The following is a 17,535-nucleotide window of genomic DNA, read 5'->3' as shown; positions in this document are numbered from 1 at the left end:
TAGCAACTTACTTCCCACACCATATACTCTTAATACCTTCAACAAAGCATCTCTATGAACTCTATCATATGCCTTCTCAAGATCCATAAATGCTACATAAAAATCCAACTGTTTTTCTAAGTATTTCTCACATACATTCTTCAAAGCAAACAATTGATCCACACATCCTCTACCACTTCTGAAACCACACTGCTCTTCCCCAATCTGATGCTCTGTATATGCCTTTACCCTCTCAATCAATACCCTCCCGTATAAATTTCCCAGGAATACTCAACAAACTTACACCTCTGTAATTTGAACACTCACCTTTATCCTCTTTGCCTTTGTACAATGGCACTACTCATGCATTCCGCCAATCCTCAGGCACTTCACCATGAACGATACATACATTGAATATCCTTACCAACCAGTCAACAACACAGTCAACCCTTTTTCAATGAATTCCACTGCAATACCATCCAAACCCGCCACCTTGCCGGCTTTCATCTTCTGCAAAGCTTTCACTACCTCTTCTATGATTACCAAACTGTTCCCCCTGACCCTCTCACTATGCACACCACCTTGAACAAAACACCCTATATCTACCACTCTATCATCAAACACATTCAACAAACTTTCAAAATACTCAATCCATCTCCTCACTTCACCACTACTTATTAGCTCCCCCTTCACCGATGTTCCCAATTGTTCTCTTGTCTTACGCACTTTCTTTACCTCCTTCCAAAACACCAAAACATCTTTTTATTCTCGCTAAAATTTGAAGATACTCTCACCCAAACTCTTATTTGCCCTCTTTTTCACCTCCTGCACCTTTCTCTTGACCTCCTGTCTCCTTTTATACATCTCCCAGTCATTTGCAATACTTCCCTGTAAAAATCGTCCAAACACCTCTCTCTTCTCTTTCACTAATAATCTTACTTCTTCATTCCACCACTCACTACCCTTTCTAATCTGCCCGCCTCCCACCTTTCTCATACCACAGGCATCTTTTGCACAAGCCATGACTGCTTCCCTAAATGCATCCCATTCCTCCCCCACTCCACTTAAATCATTTGCTCTCACCTTTTTCCATTCTGCACTCAATCTCTCCTGGTAATTCCTAACACAAGTCTCCTTTCCAAGCTCACTTACTCTCACCACTCTCTTCACCCCAACATTTTCCCTTCTTTTCTGAAATCCTCTACAAATCTTCACCTTCACCTCCACAAGATAATGATCAGACATTCCTCCTGTTGCCCCTCTCAGTACATTAACATCTAGAAGTCTCTCTTTCATGCACCTATCAATTAACACATAATCTAATAACGCTCTCTGGCCATCTCTCCTACTTATAATACGTATACTTATGTATATCTCTCTTCTTAAATCAGGTATTCCCAATCACTAGTCCTTTTTCATCACACAAATCTACAAGCTCTTCACCATTTCCATTTACAACACTGAACACCCCTTGCACACCAATTATACCCTCAACTGCCACATTACTCACCTTTGCATTCAAATCACCCATCACTATAACCCGGTCTTGTGCATCAAAGCTGCTAACACATTCACTCATCATCCATCTTTTGTGTTCTGTAATATCTTTCCAGAAAATACATTCATTTATACAATCTTTTCTTTATAACAATATCATCAATAATTCATTTGCTCCTGAGCGTGGAAAACACTAAGAATAATTATGATGTTTTCTCTGAATTGCAAAATACAAGCCACCAGACAGAGTAAACCCAGGCCAATAATCAAAATACATTTATTAACAAAACCGTTACATACTACAGTGGTACTGAAAAATCATTAATTGCAACTCTACTATTTACCTGCTGAGCAGCTATAGGTGATTCTGTAATATCTAAAAGTTTGATTCCACCATCTTTACGTGCGACCAAAGAGCGAACTACTGGTCGACTGACAGGAGTGGAGCCCATGCCAGATCCTCTGAGACCAGAGCCTGGCAACCGACTGGGGATGCCCTTCAAGGGAGCTGTAACATAATAAAATCATTAAACTGAAACTCTGATCTGACCACCATAATGGTTCAAATATATGAGATACTTTCTATAAATGAAGGGTAAATACCTCTTTCACAAAAGCTAAAATATTTCCAACATTTACGGGGTCCTTGAAAACATACAACTCCTATGTAATGTAAGATGAATGCAAGCTGTAGGGAAAGAATTTCCATACTGAAACACTACAGTGAAACAGAATATAAATAAAAAATCAAACTATTCAGGATGGAAAATTAGACTTGAATGACTAAAATGCAATCACAAATATCAATAACAATTAACCTATGAACTTACATCTAAATACATGTATACTTGCATGCATTTATGCATGCACACACACACACACACGTGCTGAGGATGTGCGAAGATACACTAGATAATCCGCTTGAAAACTATTTATGATATTTGCTGGGGAAAGGCAAACAGCGAAGGGAGTGGGAAAGGAAAAACATCATAGCTATAAAGGAAGTAAAAAAAAAAAAGAGTGGGAGGTGCTGAACTACAGACCAGTCACTTGAAAATATGGTCAGTTAGGTTCTGTAAAAAATAATCAAAAAGCAAACAAATGATTTTCTACATTGGAAAAATTATCAAATTGAGAGACAGCATGGTTTTAGGAAATGGAGGTCATGCATAACAAACCTTTAAGATTTCTATGAGAACGAAGTCTGTCTTAAACAAAAAAGGGAAGCAGAGTGGATTATTCGTATCTGGGCTGCCAGAAAACTATGAAACTATAGCTTGGGAGGCTGATTAAGAAGCTTAATCACCATGAAGAAATATGAGAAATACTATTACAAAGGACAGATGATTATCTTAGTGGGAGAAAAAAAGAAGGCATGTTGGAGAAGCCTTCTCAAAATAAGTTGAGGTCACTAGCTGAGTGCCAGAAATGGGTTAAGATTACTAGCAGAGTGCCAGAGTCCTGTTCTAGAACAGTTTACTCTTCTTGACCAATGTAAATGACAAGCCAGAAGGTATGGACTCTTACCTGAAGATGTATGCGGATAATGCAAAAGCCATGAGGAAATTCCAAAGTGGATCAGACACATAACAGATAAAGTTCAGCCTAAGCAAATGTACAGTAATAAGAAAGGATCACAGCTACAGAAGGCCTTGATATGATTATCATCTATCAGAAAATAAGTTGCAGGAATCTGTATGTAAGAAATAATTGGGAGTCAACACTATCCCTAACCTTTTAACCAAGTCCCACCTTACAAGAATAGTTAGAACAAACTGTCTGCCAGCAAATATTAGTATTGCATTTAAGGTAATGGATTAGGTAAACTAGAATATGCACCTCAAGTTCTGTCATCACAAATAAAGACACATAAACAGCCAATAGAGAAGGTCCAAAGGAAAGCAACAAATGCAGTAATAATACTTATTTTTATTATACTTTGTCGCTGTCTCCTGTGTTAGCGAGGTAGCGCAAAGAAACAGACAAAAGAATGGCCCAACCCACCCATATACACAGGCATATACATACATGTCCACACATGCACATATACATACCTATACATCTCAATGTATAAATATATATACACACACAGACATATACATATATACACATGTACATAATTCATACTGTCTGCCCTTATTCATTCCCATCGCCACTCTGCCAAACATGAAATAACAACCCCCTTCCCCGCATGTGTGTGAGGTAGCGCTAGGAAAAGACAACAAAGGCCTCATTCAGTCTCTAGCTATCATGCATAATGCACCGAAACGACAGCTCCCTTTCCACATCCAAGCCCCACAGAACTTTCCCTGGTTTACCCTAGACGCTTCACATGCCCTGGTTCAATCCACTGACAGCACGTCGACCTCGGTATACATCGTTCCAATTCACTCTATTCCTTGCATGCCTTTCACCCTCCTGCATGTTCAGGCCCCAATCACTCAAAATCTTTTTAACTCCATCTATCCACCTCCAATTTGGTCTCCTACTTCTCCTTGTTCCCTCCACCTCTGACACATATATCCTCTTTGTCAATCTTTCCTCATTCATTCTCCCCATGTGACCAAACCATTTCAAAACACCCTCTTCTGCTCTCTCAACCACACTCTTTTTTATTACCACACATCTCTGTTACCTTTTCATTACTTGCTCGATCAAACTACCTCACACCACATATTGTCCTCAAACATCTCATTTCCAGCACATCCACCCTCCTCCGCACAACTCTATCCATACCCCACGCCTCGCAACCATATGACATTGTTAGAACCACAATTCCTTCAAACATACCCATTTTTGCTTTTCAAGGTAACGTTCTCAACTTCCACACATTCTTCAATGCTCCCAGAACTTTCGCCCCCCACCCTATGATTCACTTCCGCTTCCATGGTTCCATCCGCTGCCAAATCCACTCCCAGATATCTAAAACACTTCACTTCCTCCAGTTTTACCGCATTCAAACTTACCTCCCAACTGACTTGTCCCTCAACCCTACTGTACCTAATAACCTTGCTCTTATTCACATTTACTCTCAGCTTTCTTCTTTTGCACACTTTACCAAACTCAGTCACCAGCTTCTGCAGTTTCTCACCCTAATCAGCCACCAGTGCTATATAATCAGGGAACAACAACTGACTCATTTCCCAAGCTCTCTTATCCACAACAGACTGCATACTTGCCCCTCTTTCCAAAACTCTTGCATTCACTTCCCTAACAACTCAATCCATAAACAAATCAAACAACCATGGAGACATCACACACCCCTGCTGCAAACCTACATTCACAGAGAACCAATCACTTTCCTCTCTTCCTACATGTACACATGCCTTACATCCTAAATAAAAACTTTTCACTGCTTCTAACAACTTGCCTCCCACACCATATATTCTTAATGCCTTCCACAGAGCATTTCTATCAACTCTATCATATGCCTTCTGCAGATCCATAAATGCTACATACAAATCCATTTGTTTTTCAAAGTATTTCTCACATACATTCTTCAAAGCAAACACCTGATCCACACATCCTCTACCACTTCTGAAACCACACTGCTCTTCCCCAATCTGATGCTCTGTACATGCCTTCACCCTCTCAATCAATACACTCCCATATAATTTACCAGGAATACTCAACAAACTTATTACTCTGTAATTTGGGCACTCACTTTTATCCCCTTTGCCTTTGTACAATGGCACTATGCAAGCATTCCGCCAATCCTCAGGCACCTCACCATGAGTCATACATACATTAAATAATCTTACCAACCAGTCAACAATACAGTCATCCCCTTTTTAATAAATTCCACTGCAATACCATCCAAACCCGCTACCTTGCCGGCTTTCATCTTCCGCAAAACTTTTACTACCTCTTCTCTGTTTACCAAATCATTCTCCCCAACCCTCTCACTTTGCACACCACCTCATCCAAAACACCCTATATCTGCCACTCTATCATCAGACACATTCAACAAACCTTCAAAATGCTCATTCCATCTCCTCCCATCACTACTACTTGTTATCACCTCCCCATTAGCCCCCTTCACTGATGTTCCCATTCGTTCCCTTGTCTTACGCACTTTATTTATCTCCTTCCAAAACATCTTTTTATGCACCCTAAATTTTAATGATACTCTCTCACCCCATCTCTCATTTGCCCTCTTTTTCACCTCTTGCACCTTTCTCTTGACCTCCTGCCTCTTTCTTTTATACATCTCCCACTCATTTGCATTATTTCCCTGCAAAAATTGTCCAAATGCCTCTCTCTTCTCTTTCACTAATAATCTTACTTCTTCATCCCACCACTCACTACCCTTTCTAATCATCCCATCTCCCACAATTTTCATGTCACAAGCATCTTTTGCACAAGCCATCACTGCTTCCCTAAATACATCCCATTCCTCCCCCACTCCCCTTAAGTCCTTTGTTCCCACCTTTTTCCATTCTGTACTCAGTCTCTCCTGGTACTTCCCCACACAAGTCTCTTCCCAAGCTCACTTACTCTCACCACTCTCTTCACCCCAACATTCTCTCTTCTTTTCTGAAAACCTCTACAAATCTTCACTTTTGCCTCCAGAAGATAATGATCAGACACCTGTCAGCACATTAACATCCAAAAGTCTCTCTTTCACACGCCTATCAATTAACACGCAATCTAATAATGCTCTCTGGCCATCTCTCCTACTTACATACGTATACTTATGTATATCTTGCTTTTTAAACCAGGTATTCCCAATCACCAGTCCTTTTTCTGCATATAAATCTACAAGCTCTTCACCATTTCCATTTACAACACTGAACACCCTAAGTACACCAACTATTCCCTCAACTGCCACATTACTCAACTTTGCATTCAAATCACCCATCACAATAACCTGGTCTCACGCATCAAAACTACTAACACACTGACTCAGCTGCTCCCAAAACACTTGCCTCTCATGATCTTTCTTCTCATGCCCAGGTGCATATGCACCAATAATCATCCATCTCTCTCCATCCACTTTCAGTTTTACCCATAACAATCTAGAGTTTACTTTCTTACACTCTATCACATACTCCCACCACTCCTGTTTCAGGAGTAGTGCTACTCCTTCCCTTGCTCTTGTCCTCTCACTAACCCCTGACTTTACACCCAAAGACATTGCCAAACCACTCTTCCCCTTTACCCTTGAGCTTCGTTTCACCCAGAGCCAAAACATCCAGGTACCTTTTCTCAAACATACTACCTATCTCTCCTTTTTTCTCATCTTGGTTACATCCAAACACATTTAGACACCCCAATCTGAGCCTCCTTGGGGGATGAGCACTTCCCGTGTGACTCCTTCTTCTGTTTTCCCGGTAATGAAAGTAAGTATTCTGAGTTACAAGGAAAGGCTGAAGGTCTTAAATATGTCTATCTTGAGTGAACGGTGCCTGACCACAACCTTTAAGTTCTCAAAAATGATGTATAAATTATAGAGTTCTTCAAGACATGTAGGAATGGAAGAAAGGACATTACATGAAACTAAGCAAGAAACTTGTTACAGAAAAGAAGTATTGTATAAAAAGAGGTGGAAGAACAGAACAAACTGCATGAAAATGCAGCACAGCAAATACAGAGAGCATACAGAAATTAAAAAAGCTGTTTGATGCAAGAGAATCTTCAAGAGGGGCGGCTCCACTAGTGTAATACATCCTCCCTATTCAGTACAAATAAGTAATTACAAATAAGCAAATTACTCCCTCTCTATTCAATACAAATAGGTAATTACACATAAACAATTTCATTTTCATGTATAGTCACAGACCATGATTCATATATAAGCCTTCCTAGGTTCAAACCCTGGGTGCTGTGGTTAGTTAAAAGCCAACCAAGCTGCTTATCCTACCCTTGGGGATGATCAACGCAAGCATACTTGTTTATGGAAAATATAAGAACTACATTCAAGTTCAAGGATAAAGAAATAAACAGCAAGAGGACCTACATGCAAGATAGGGTGATGTGGTCATGTGGGTTTAACTGGGAGTGTATGGGGCTTCTGGTGTAAATAAGAACAAAGTACTGTGCAATATACTTTATCATATCGTATTTAAATAATGAAAGGAGACTCATCCATGGTAGGGTAGAGAAGCTGAGAAAATAAATGAAGGATAAAGCTAAACATCTGTATCATGCAGGATCACAAATTTTTGAGGCTACCAGTTTTACTAACAAGTCCATCAGTGGGACAATGACACTATCACTGAGTGGGGGCTGCTACCTAGCAAGAGGGGAGACATCAACCAAGCCACAAGACACTACTATTGAATGGGTAGTTAGCAAGGGGTCACAGGTATTATCCAAACCAGAAGGTATAACGTTACAAGTTTATAAATCCTTCGGGTCTTAGATTCTATCAAAGTGTGTGGGACAAACCAACCCAGGAAAGAAGGCAATCTTTGTAAATATTCTTTTATTTTCTCCTGCTGCATTATGCATATGTGATGTGAAAGAATAGTCAGGAGGTTCATCAACTGTTCAAGCTATGAGCAATATCATGAAATATGACAGCTTGTGCTGAGAAAAATTTCCGAGCCTTGCTTTAATTTCTTTATTTTCATTGTTATACTTAATCGTTGTCTCCCACATTAGCGAAGCAGCGCAAGGAAACAGACAAAAGAATGGCCCAACCCACCCACTACACGTGCATATACATAAACGCCCACACACGCACATATACATACTTATACATTTCAATGTACATATTTTTTTTTACTGTACTTTGTCGCTGTCTCCCTCATTAGCGAGGAAGGGCAAGGAAACAGACGAAAAAAGGGCCCATACCTATACATTTCAATCTTTCCTCACATTCTTTCCATGCGACCAAACCATTTCAATACACCCGCTTCTGCTCTCTTAACCACACTCTTTTATTACCACACATCTCTCTCACCCTTTCATTACTTACTCGATCAAAACCATCTCACACCACATATTGTCCTCAAACATCTTATTTCCAACACATCCACCCTCCTCCGCAAAACCCTATCTGTAGCCCACGCCTTGCAACTATATAACTTTGTTGGAATCACTATTCCTTCAAACATACCCATTTTTGCTTTCTGGAATAATGTTCATGCCTTCCACACATTCTTAAATGCTCCCAGAACCTTCACCCCCTTCCCCACCCTGTGACTCACTTCCACTTCCATGGTTCCATCCACTGTTAAGTCAACTCCCAGATATCTAAAACACTTCACTTCCTCCAGTTTTTCTCCATTCAAACTTAGCTCCCAACTGACTTGTCCCATCCCTACTGTACCTAATAACCTTGCTCTTATTCACATTTACTCTCAGCTTTCTTTTACACACACCAAACTTAGTCACCAGCTTCTGCAGTTTCTCACTCAAATCAGCCACCAGCGCTGTATCATCAGCGAACAACAACTGACTCACTTCCAAAGCCCTCTCATCCACAACAGACTGCACACTTGCCCCTCTCTCCAAAACTCTTGCATTCACCTCCCTAACAACCCCATCCATAAACAAGTTCAACAACCATTAGGACATCACGCACCCCTTCCGCAAACCAACATTCACTGGGAAACAATCACTTTCCTCTCTTCCTACTTGTGCACATGCCTTACATCCTCGATAAAAACTTTCCACTGCTTCTAGCAATGTGCCTCCCATACCATATACTCTTAATACCTTCCCTAAAGCATCTTTATTAACTCTATCATATGCCTTCTCAAGATCCATAAATGCTACATACAAATCCATTTGTTTTTCTAAGTATCTCTCACATTCTTCAAAGCAAACACCTGATCCACACATCCTCTACCACTTCTGAAACCACACTGCTCTTCCCCAATCTGATGCACTGTACACGCTTTCACCCTCTCTATCAATACCCTCCCATATCATTTCCCAGGAATACTCAACAAACTAAAATCTCTGTAATTCGAACACACCTTTGTCCCCTTTGCCTTTGTACAATGGCCCTATGCATGCATTCGGCCAATCCTCAGGCACTTCATCATGAGCCCATACATACATTGAATATCCTCACCAACCAGTCAACAACAACAGTCAGCCCCTTTTTTAATAAATTCAACTGCAATACCATCCAAACCCGCCTCCTTGCCAGATTTCATCTTCCACAAAGCTTTCACTATCTCTTCTCTGTTTACCAAACCATTCTCCCTGACCCTCTCACTTTGCACACCACCTTGACCAAAACACCCTATATCTGCCACTCAATCATCAAACACATTCAACAAACCTTCAAAATACTCACTCCATCTCCTTCTCACATTACTACTTGTTATTACCTCCCCAATAGTCCCCTTCACCGATGTTCCCATTTGTCCTCTTGTCTTATGCACTTTATTTACCTCCTTCCAAATCATCTTTTTACTCTCCCTAAAATTTCATGATACTCTCTCACCCCAACACTCATTTGACCTCTTTTTCACCTCTTGCCTCTTTCTTTTATACATCTCCCAATCATTTGCACTATTTCCCTGAAAAAATTGTCCAAATGGCTCTCTTCTCTTTCACTGATAATCTTACTTCTTCATCCCACCACTCACTACCCTTTCTAATCTGCCCACCTCCCATGCTTCTCATGCCACAAGCATCTTTTGCACAAGCCATCGCCAATTCCCTAAATACATCCCATTCCCCCCCACTCCCTTACATCCATCCTTTGCTCTCACCTTTTCCCATTATGTACTCAGTCTCTCCTGGTACTTCCTCACACAAGTCTCCTTTCCAAGCTCACTCACTCTCACCACTCTCTTCACCCCAATATTCTCTCTTCTATTCTGAAAACCTCTACAAATCTTCACCTTTGCCTTCACAAGATAATGTTCAGAAATCCCTCCAGTTGCACCACTCAGCACATTAACATCCAAAAGTCTCTCTTTCACATGCCTATCAATTAACACATAATCCAATAACAGTCTCTGGCCATCTCTCCTACTCACATAAGTATACTTATGTATATCTCTCTTTTTAAAACCAGGCATTCCCAATCACCAGTCCTTTTTCAGCACATAAATCTACAAGCTCTTTACCATTTCCATTTCCAACACTGAACATCCCATGTAAACCAATTATTCCCTCAACTGCCACATTACTCACCTTTGCATTAAAATCACCCATCACTATAACCCGGTTTCGTGCATCAAAACTACTAACACACTCACTCAGCTGCTCCCAATTCACTTGCCTCTCATGGTCTTTCTTCTCATGCTCAGGTGCATATGCACCAATAATCACCCATCTCTCTCCATCCACTTTCAGTTTTACCCATATCAATCTAGAGTTTACTTTCTTACATTCTATCACATACTCCCACCACTCCTGTTTCAGGAGTGGTGCTATTCCTTCCCTTGCTCTTGTCCTCTCACTAACCCCTGACTTTACTCCCAAGATATTTCCAAAGCACTCTTCCCCTTTACCCTTGAGCTTCATTTCACTCAGAGCCAAAACATCCAGGTTCCTTTCCTCAAACATACTACCTATCTCTCCTTTTTTCTCATCTTACATCCACACACATTTAGACACCCCAATCTGAGCCTTTGAGGAGAATGAGCACTCCCTGCGCGACTCCTCCTTCTGTTTCCCCGTTTAGAAAGTTAAAATACAAGAAGGGGAGGGTTTCTAGCCCCCTGCTCCCAACCCCTTTAGTCGCCTTCTACGACACGTGAGGAATGCGTGGGAAGTATTCTTTCTCCCCTATCCCCAGGGATAACTTACATACATATGCTTATGTATATCTCTTACATACGTATACTTATGTATATCTCTCTTTTTAAACCAGGTATTCCTAATCACCAGTCCTTTTTCAACACACAAATCTACAAGCTCTTCACCATTTCCATTTACAACACTGAACACCCAATGTACACCAATCATACCCTCAACTGCCACATTACTCACCTTTGCATTCAAATCACCCATCAACTATAACCTGGTCTTGTGCATCAAAGCTGTTAAAACACTCATTAAGGTGCTCCCAAAACACTTGCCTCTCATGATCTTTCTTCTCATGACCAGGTGCATAGGCACCAATAATCATCCATATCTCTCCATCCATTTTCAGTTTTACCCATATCAATCTAGAGTTTACTTTCTTCGCTCTATCACATACTCTCACAACTCTTGCTTCAATGAGTAGTGCTACTCCTTCCTTCGCTCTTGTCCTTTCACCAACCCCTGACTTTACTCCCAAGAGATTCCCAAACCACTCTTTCCCTTCACCCTTGAGCTTCGTTTCACTCAGAGCCAAAAACATCCAGGTTCCTTTCCTCTCCTTTCCTTTTTTTTCATCTTGGTTATATCCCCACACATTTAGACACCCCAATCTGAGCCTTCAAGGAGGATGAGCACTCCCAGCATGGATCCTTCTTCTGTTTTCCCCTTTTAGAAAGTTAAAATACAAGGAAGGGGGGTTTCTAACTTATGACTAGCTGCAGGCCTAGCAAGTCAAATATTTTCAATATTCACAAATTTAACTGTCAGTCAAAGCAGACAGCTGGAATGGCATACCCCATTGCTAAAGTTGTCCAGGAAGACGAATAACCACTTTTAACCTCCTAAGCCATTACATATAACAGCTAAAGAATGGATGTAAGCAGATGCAGGCTCTCTTTGTTTCTGGTGCTACCCTGCTAATGTTAAGAAAAATAAAACTATGGCAATAATTCTGATACTCCAATATCTTTGTTATGAATTTTCTGGTTGAATTACAACTACCATTCCATTTGTAACAGAACAGTTCATCCTTCATGTTTCCTGTTCCTTCAACCTCCATACAATGTAAAGAATACTGTAATAATTGTTGGTACTTCAGTGATAAAGGGAGTCTCATTCGGGACAATACATACAAAAACATCATGAACAATTAACAGTATACATGAAAATAAAACAAAAGACTGACTTGTATCATTCATCTTTCGTGGCATGCCTCTTGATCGTACAGGGACTGTAGGTAACTGATTCTTCTTAACGTTTGCCTGGGCATCAGATGAACGGTTAAGCAGCTCTGCCCGCAGAGCTGCAGCCTTTGGTTTCCGCTTAAGCGCAAAGTGTTTGGTGAGAGGTGCCTGAAAAGTGAAACTTCATCTTATACAAATGACTCGACTACAATTCTGTTAACTATCAAATAAGCCACTAAGCCAGTAATGCCATAAACACCACTCAAAGCCTGGAAATGAAAATGGTGAGTGTAATGAAATACTGAGAAAAGTTACTAAAATGACAGTAATTGTCCGATGACTTCAACTTTCATTTTCTTTAATCAGAAATGTAATCTTAGGCCCCCTTTTACAAGGCTCCTCGAGCATCAAAGCTGCATCACAATCAAAAACTGAGAAATGATGGACTCCTTTGGAGTGAGAAATTCCTTAACGTGATTGTACTACATTTCATCCAGTGACAATGATACCTCACTGAAAATGACTTTCCACTTACAATGTAACCACATGTAGGCAGTTTGGTTGAATGGGAAAAAGGGTAAATGATTATGGATGCAGGTATAAAAGAAAAAGAGTAAAAGTGCATCAGAAGATACAAGGGAATAACAGGAAAGATTATGAATATATGTAAAATATTCAACTTGTTTGAGTCATCCACAAACCTAGAGGAAAATATGTCACTGACCTTTATATGGATATATCACAATCATAACAGAAACCAAAGTAAATGAGCTTTTTAGACCCTAAAAATCATAGAAATAAATACAAACTAGATCAAATGGATGAAGACAAAGGGAAAATAGCTGTGTAGGGAAAGAGCACCCTGAGCAACTTAAATCTTGATTTTGATGAAACTGTAATGATGTACAGGTTCTGAGAGCATATAAATTTGTGAGGTCTTCAACACCAATTTTGTAAAAAAAGATAACAAAAAACACTGCTTCACAAAGAAGAAGCTATAAGATTAAAGGAGTTACACTAGATAGAAAAATACTAGTACAGCAAAAGATACTGCAATATATGGCACAGAGAACAAATACATATATATTAGAGAAAAAGAAACATACGCACAAAGCAGAGAAAAGGTAGAAGAGCTGTAAGACAAGACAATGATGACACTAATAAAATGATGCCACGCAGGAGAATACAAAGAAGTGAGAAGTAAAGTCCGAAAGTTCTACTCTCATATATGAAAAAAAAAAAAAAAGTTCACAGATTAGCCCATTTTTAAGTGGGGAAAAATATGAATGCAAAGCTAAGAAAATGAGCCAGATGCTAATCCACCAATATTAGCAAATGCACATACACACAAAAAAAAGTATTGATGAAACATCTAAAAATCAAAAGAACATACCATTAAGGACATTGAAATAGAAAAAAGTGACACTGTAACAAACAAATAACACATAAATAACAATCTTAAATAAATAGTGCAGAAGCCTGATGAAATCCCACCTATCTTTTTTCCAAAGAAAAAGATAACAATAGCCAAATCTTTGATGATGTTACTGGGATGAAGCATTAAACAATCCATTACAGCAGAGACACAACAAGAAAAAAAAGGCACATAACACAAGTACAAAAAAAAGAATCTAAGCTACTACCAAAGCCGTATACACCAATTAGCCTGAGATAAAATATGACTAAAGTGTAAGGGAGTGACAGGGAAATGCCTAAGGAGGAGGAGGAGGATGTGCTATTACGAGTATCGCTAGGAACAGTGTTAGCTTCATCACTATTTGTAACAATGATTTCATACTCTGATGGAGGAAAAAGAAAGTTTATTCTGATTTTCGCTGATTACACAAGAGTAAATAAGATAAAAGGATCAAATAACAACATAGAGTTGCACAATGACTTCAATATAATTACTTTTCTCAGGGGCTCTCTCTTGATTTGCAAACCATAGTCACCCTTAAGCTGATGATTCCACTTTACACACTTCAACTCTTTTTTTCCACCCCTCCTCACTTTAATACTTACGCTTTTTTGCAATATCTTCTCTTTTAATTTGAATATGTGCACCATCTCATGATTGAAATCAGAAATTGGATAAATTCAGTAGTGCTATAATGCAAATTCTTCCAGTTTTTCTTTCTATATGTCACTCATTCCACTCTGTCTAATTTCAAACACCACAATTCAGCCCTGCAACAACATGCTGGGCATAACCATATACTCCACTCTGCCATACAAACCCACATATTCAACATCATAAAGTTTGCTACCCAAAATCTAGGGCTCTCATATTAATGCCAAAATTATTTTCTAGATGAGTAGCTTTTTATATTTAAAGTGATTTTATCTGTCCAATAAGAGGTACAGCTCACACAACTTTGGAGGTCCTTCCTCCAACTCAATTTGCAAGAGTGGAATTACCTCTCTCCAACTATCTGTCTGTCTGCTCTGATACTGCTGGCCTCTCCCTTATCTAGAAATACTATTCTAACAACTGCTCTTCTGAGTTGTTTGCAAGTGTCCCTACCACCACAGCATGAACCATGGCATGTGTTAGGTGGTTGCTTCCAACAATCTGTGTAGAAACTCTTATAACACCACCTTCTCTAGTTGAATAGTGCTGCTGTGGAATTTTCTTCTTTTGCCTTTCCCTCTTCAAGTAACCTTTCTATCTTTATGGGCCAGGTCTACAAAAACATGAGGACCTCTGATTAACTTCATTCTTCTCACACTATTATCTTTTCACCTGAGGGAGGAGGGGGAAAGCAGAAAATCTGATGGCACTTACGAGAAATTTGAGTTAAGTCATGAGGCAATAATGCACACAACTTGCCCGCAATTTTTTCTTCAATTTTCATTTATATCCTCCAAAACCATGACAACCACCTCTATATTCCAATCCATTAACACCGAAGCACTCAATCAGCTCCTCCAAAAATACACTCCTTTCACCTTCGATTCTCTGAGTCATAGATGTATGAGCACAAAGTAAAACTCACTTCTTGTTCCTTCTTTCATTCTAACCTACAACAATCTTGAACTCAATTCCTTACCCTCTTTAACAGTTCCACAGTTTCATTATCTGAAGTGCCATCCTTTCTTTCACTCTTATCCTCTCACTAAGCCTAGACTTTAGCCTCACTACATTCATAAACCAATCTTCACCCTTCCCTTTCAACTTTGTTTCACAAAAAACCAGAGCATCCAGGTTTTTGTCATCAAACATAGCACCTAAGACTCCCTTCTCTTCATCCTTTGAGGAAACGTCCTTGTTTGGTCCCTTTTTCTGAAAAGTTCCAGTCTTTGGAAAGGCAATGCATGATGTAGAGAGGGGTTTCAGGAGATAACAGGGTAGTTTTCTTGCTCCCTATCAGTAGGGATAAGCAATTTGTGATTCAGAATAAAGAATCATGTGAATTATGTGTTGTGAAGTATCATGAGAGTGGCAGAGAAGAAATCTGTGTATGCGGATTGAGTTCCAGCAAATCACAGGCATGTTTAGGCAGAAATCATATCAACTAAATGGAAACTTGTTAATATCTGTGTTAAATCTTTAAGTTTTCTGAGGAATAATTCTTGCCATTCAAGGAAATTTCTAAGTCATTCAGGACTATTTGTGAATATTATAAAAGGAATACACTATGACACTACTAAGCTGCTTTGAGAGATAATGGAGGCAGCACAATCAAAGTAAAGCCAACTTACATACGAATCACTTTAGGTTGAAGAGGAATTGACATAAGCATACACTTAAGAATAAGTGATGAAGACATGTGCAAAAAAGACAACAGACTCTGGTAATGTAGAAGAATCATCTTTATCAGAGACTAATTTCAGACTGGCATCACTGGTTCCATTACATAAATGATCTTACCCTAAGAAATACTATGATCTATGGTAAAGGGTGTTCCCTAACTTTAATTCAAGCCTTTTTAACAAATATGATTCTGAGTATCCACAAAAGATGTTAAAAGTCTTTCTCATGCAGGGTGATCAAAGGAAGATGAAAGATGGGTTCTATGAGTAACATCATATTGTGAAAAAGAAGAGTCCATGTTCTCTATTAGACAGCCATGAAGCTATGTAAAACTTATGAGAGGATCATATTAAGAATAACAGATACAAATACAAAGAATACAAAGATACAAAGAAAAACTGATACAAATTAATTTTGTTGTCCTAAGAGAATTAAGGACAGCTTCTTAAATGCATTAAATGACTGGAAAATGCACAACTATATCCTGAATCCCTCATCCTCTTCTTCATTCAAGCCCAGTAGCATCATAGAATTCTGAGGCCGTGATCAAATACCATCAAGACCTATTAGAACTCCTAAAAGCTGTGATATAAAGGAAATACTTGGAAAAGCAAATGGATTTGTATGTAGCATTTGTGGATCTGGAGAGGGCGTATGATAGAGTTGATAGAGATGCTCTGTGGAAGGTATTAAGAATATATGGTGTGGGAGGCAAGTTGTTAGGAGCAGTGAAAAGTTTTTATCGAGGATGTAAGGCATGTGTACGTGTAGGAAGAGAGGAAAGTGATTGGTTCTCAGTGAATGTAGGTTTGCGGCAGGGGTGTGTGATGTCTCCATGGTTGTTTAATTTGTTTATGGATGGGGTGGTTAGGGAGGTGAATGCAAGAGTTTTGGAAAGAGGGGCAAGTATGAAGTCTGTTGGGGATGAGAGAGCTTGGGAAGTGAGTCAGTTGTTGTTCGCTGATGATACAGCGCTGGTGGCTGATTCATGTGAGAAACTGCAGAAGCTGGTGTCTGAGTTTGGTAAAGTGTGTGAAAGAAGAAAGTTAAGAGTAAATGTGAATAAGAGCAAGGTTATTAGGTACAGTAGGGTTGAGGGTCAATTCAATTGGGAGGTGAGTTTGAATGGAGAAAAACTGGAGGAAGTGAAGTGTTTTAGATATCTGGGAGTGGATCTGGCAGCGGATGGAACCATGGAAGCGGAAGTGGATCATAGGGTGGGGGAGGGGGCGAAAATTCTGGGAGCCTTGAAGAATGTGTGGAAGTCGAGAACATTATCTCGGAAAGCAAAAATGGGTATGTTTGAAGGAATAGTGGTTCCAACAATGTTGTATGGTTGCGAGGCGTGGGCTATGGATAGAGTTGTGCGCAGGAGGATAGATGTGCTGGAAATGAGATGTTTGA

General features: G+C 39.6%; 1 protein-coding gene across 2 annotated transcripts in view; it reads right to left on the bottom strand.

Annotated features, from left to right (window-relative positions):
• Positions 1 to 17,535, bottom strand: part of Nelf-A (Negative elongation factor A) — a 115,907-nt gene that overhangs the window by 65,978 nt on the left and 32,394 nt on the right. For both annotated transcript variants that reach the window (XM_071666725.1, XM_071666726.1), the window contains exons 4-5: positions 12,380 to 12,545; positions 1,821 to 1,984 (exon numbers count right to left, since the gene is read on the bottom strand). In XM_071666725.1, the coding sequence (XP_071522826.1) occupies positions 1,821 to 1,984; positions 12,380 to 12,545 (330 nt within the window). The remainder of the gene's footprint in view (positions 1 to 1,820; positions 1,985 to 12,379; positions 12,546 to 17,535) is intronic.

This window comes from Panulirus ornatus, chromosome 11, assembly GCF_036320965.1.
Source record: "Panulirus ornatus isolate Po-2019 chromosome 11, ASM3632096v1, whole genome shotgun sequence".
Taxonomy (NCBI): Eukaryota; Metazoa; Arthropoda; class Malacostraca; order Decapoda; family Palinuridae; genus Panulirus; species Panulirus ornatus.
The sequence above is the reverse complement of the archived record's forward strand: the minus strand, read 5'-3'. Positions and strand labels throughout refer to the sequence as shown.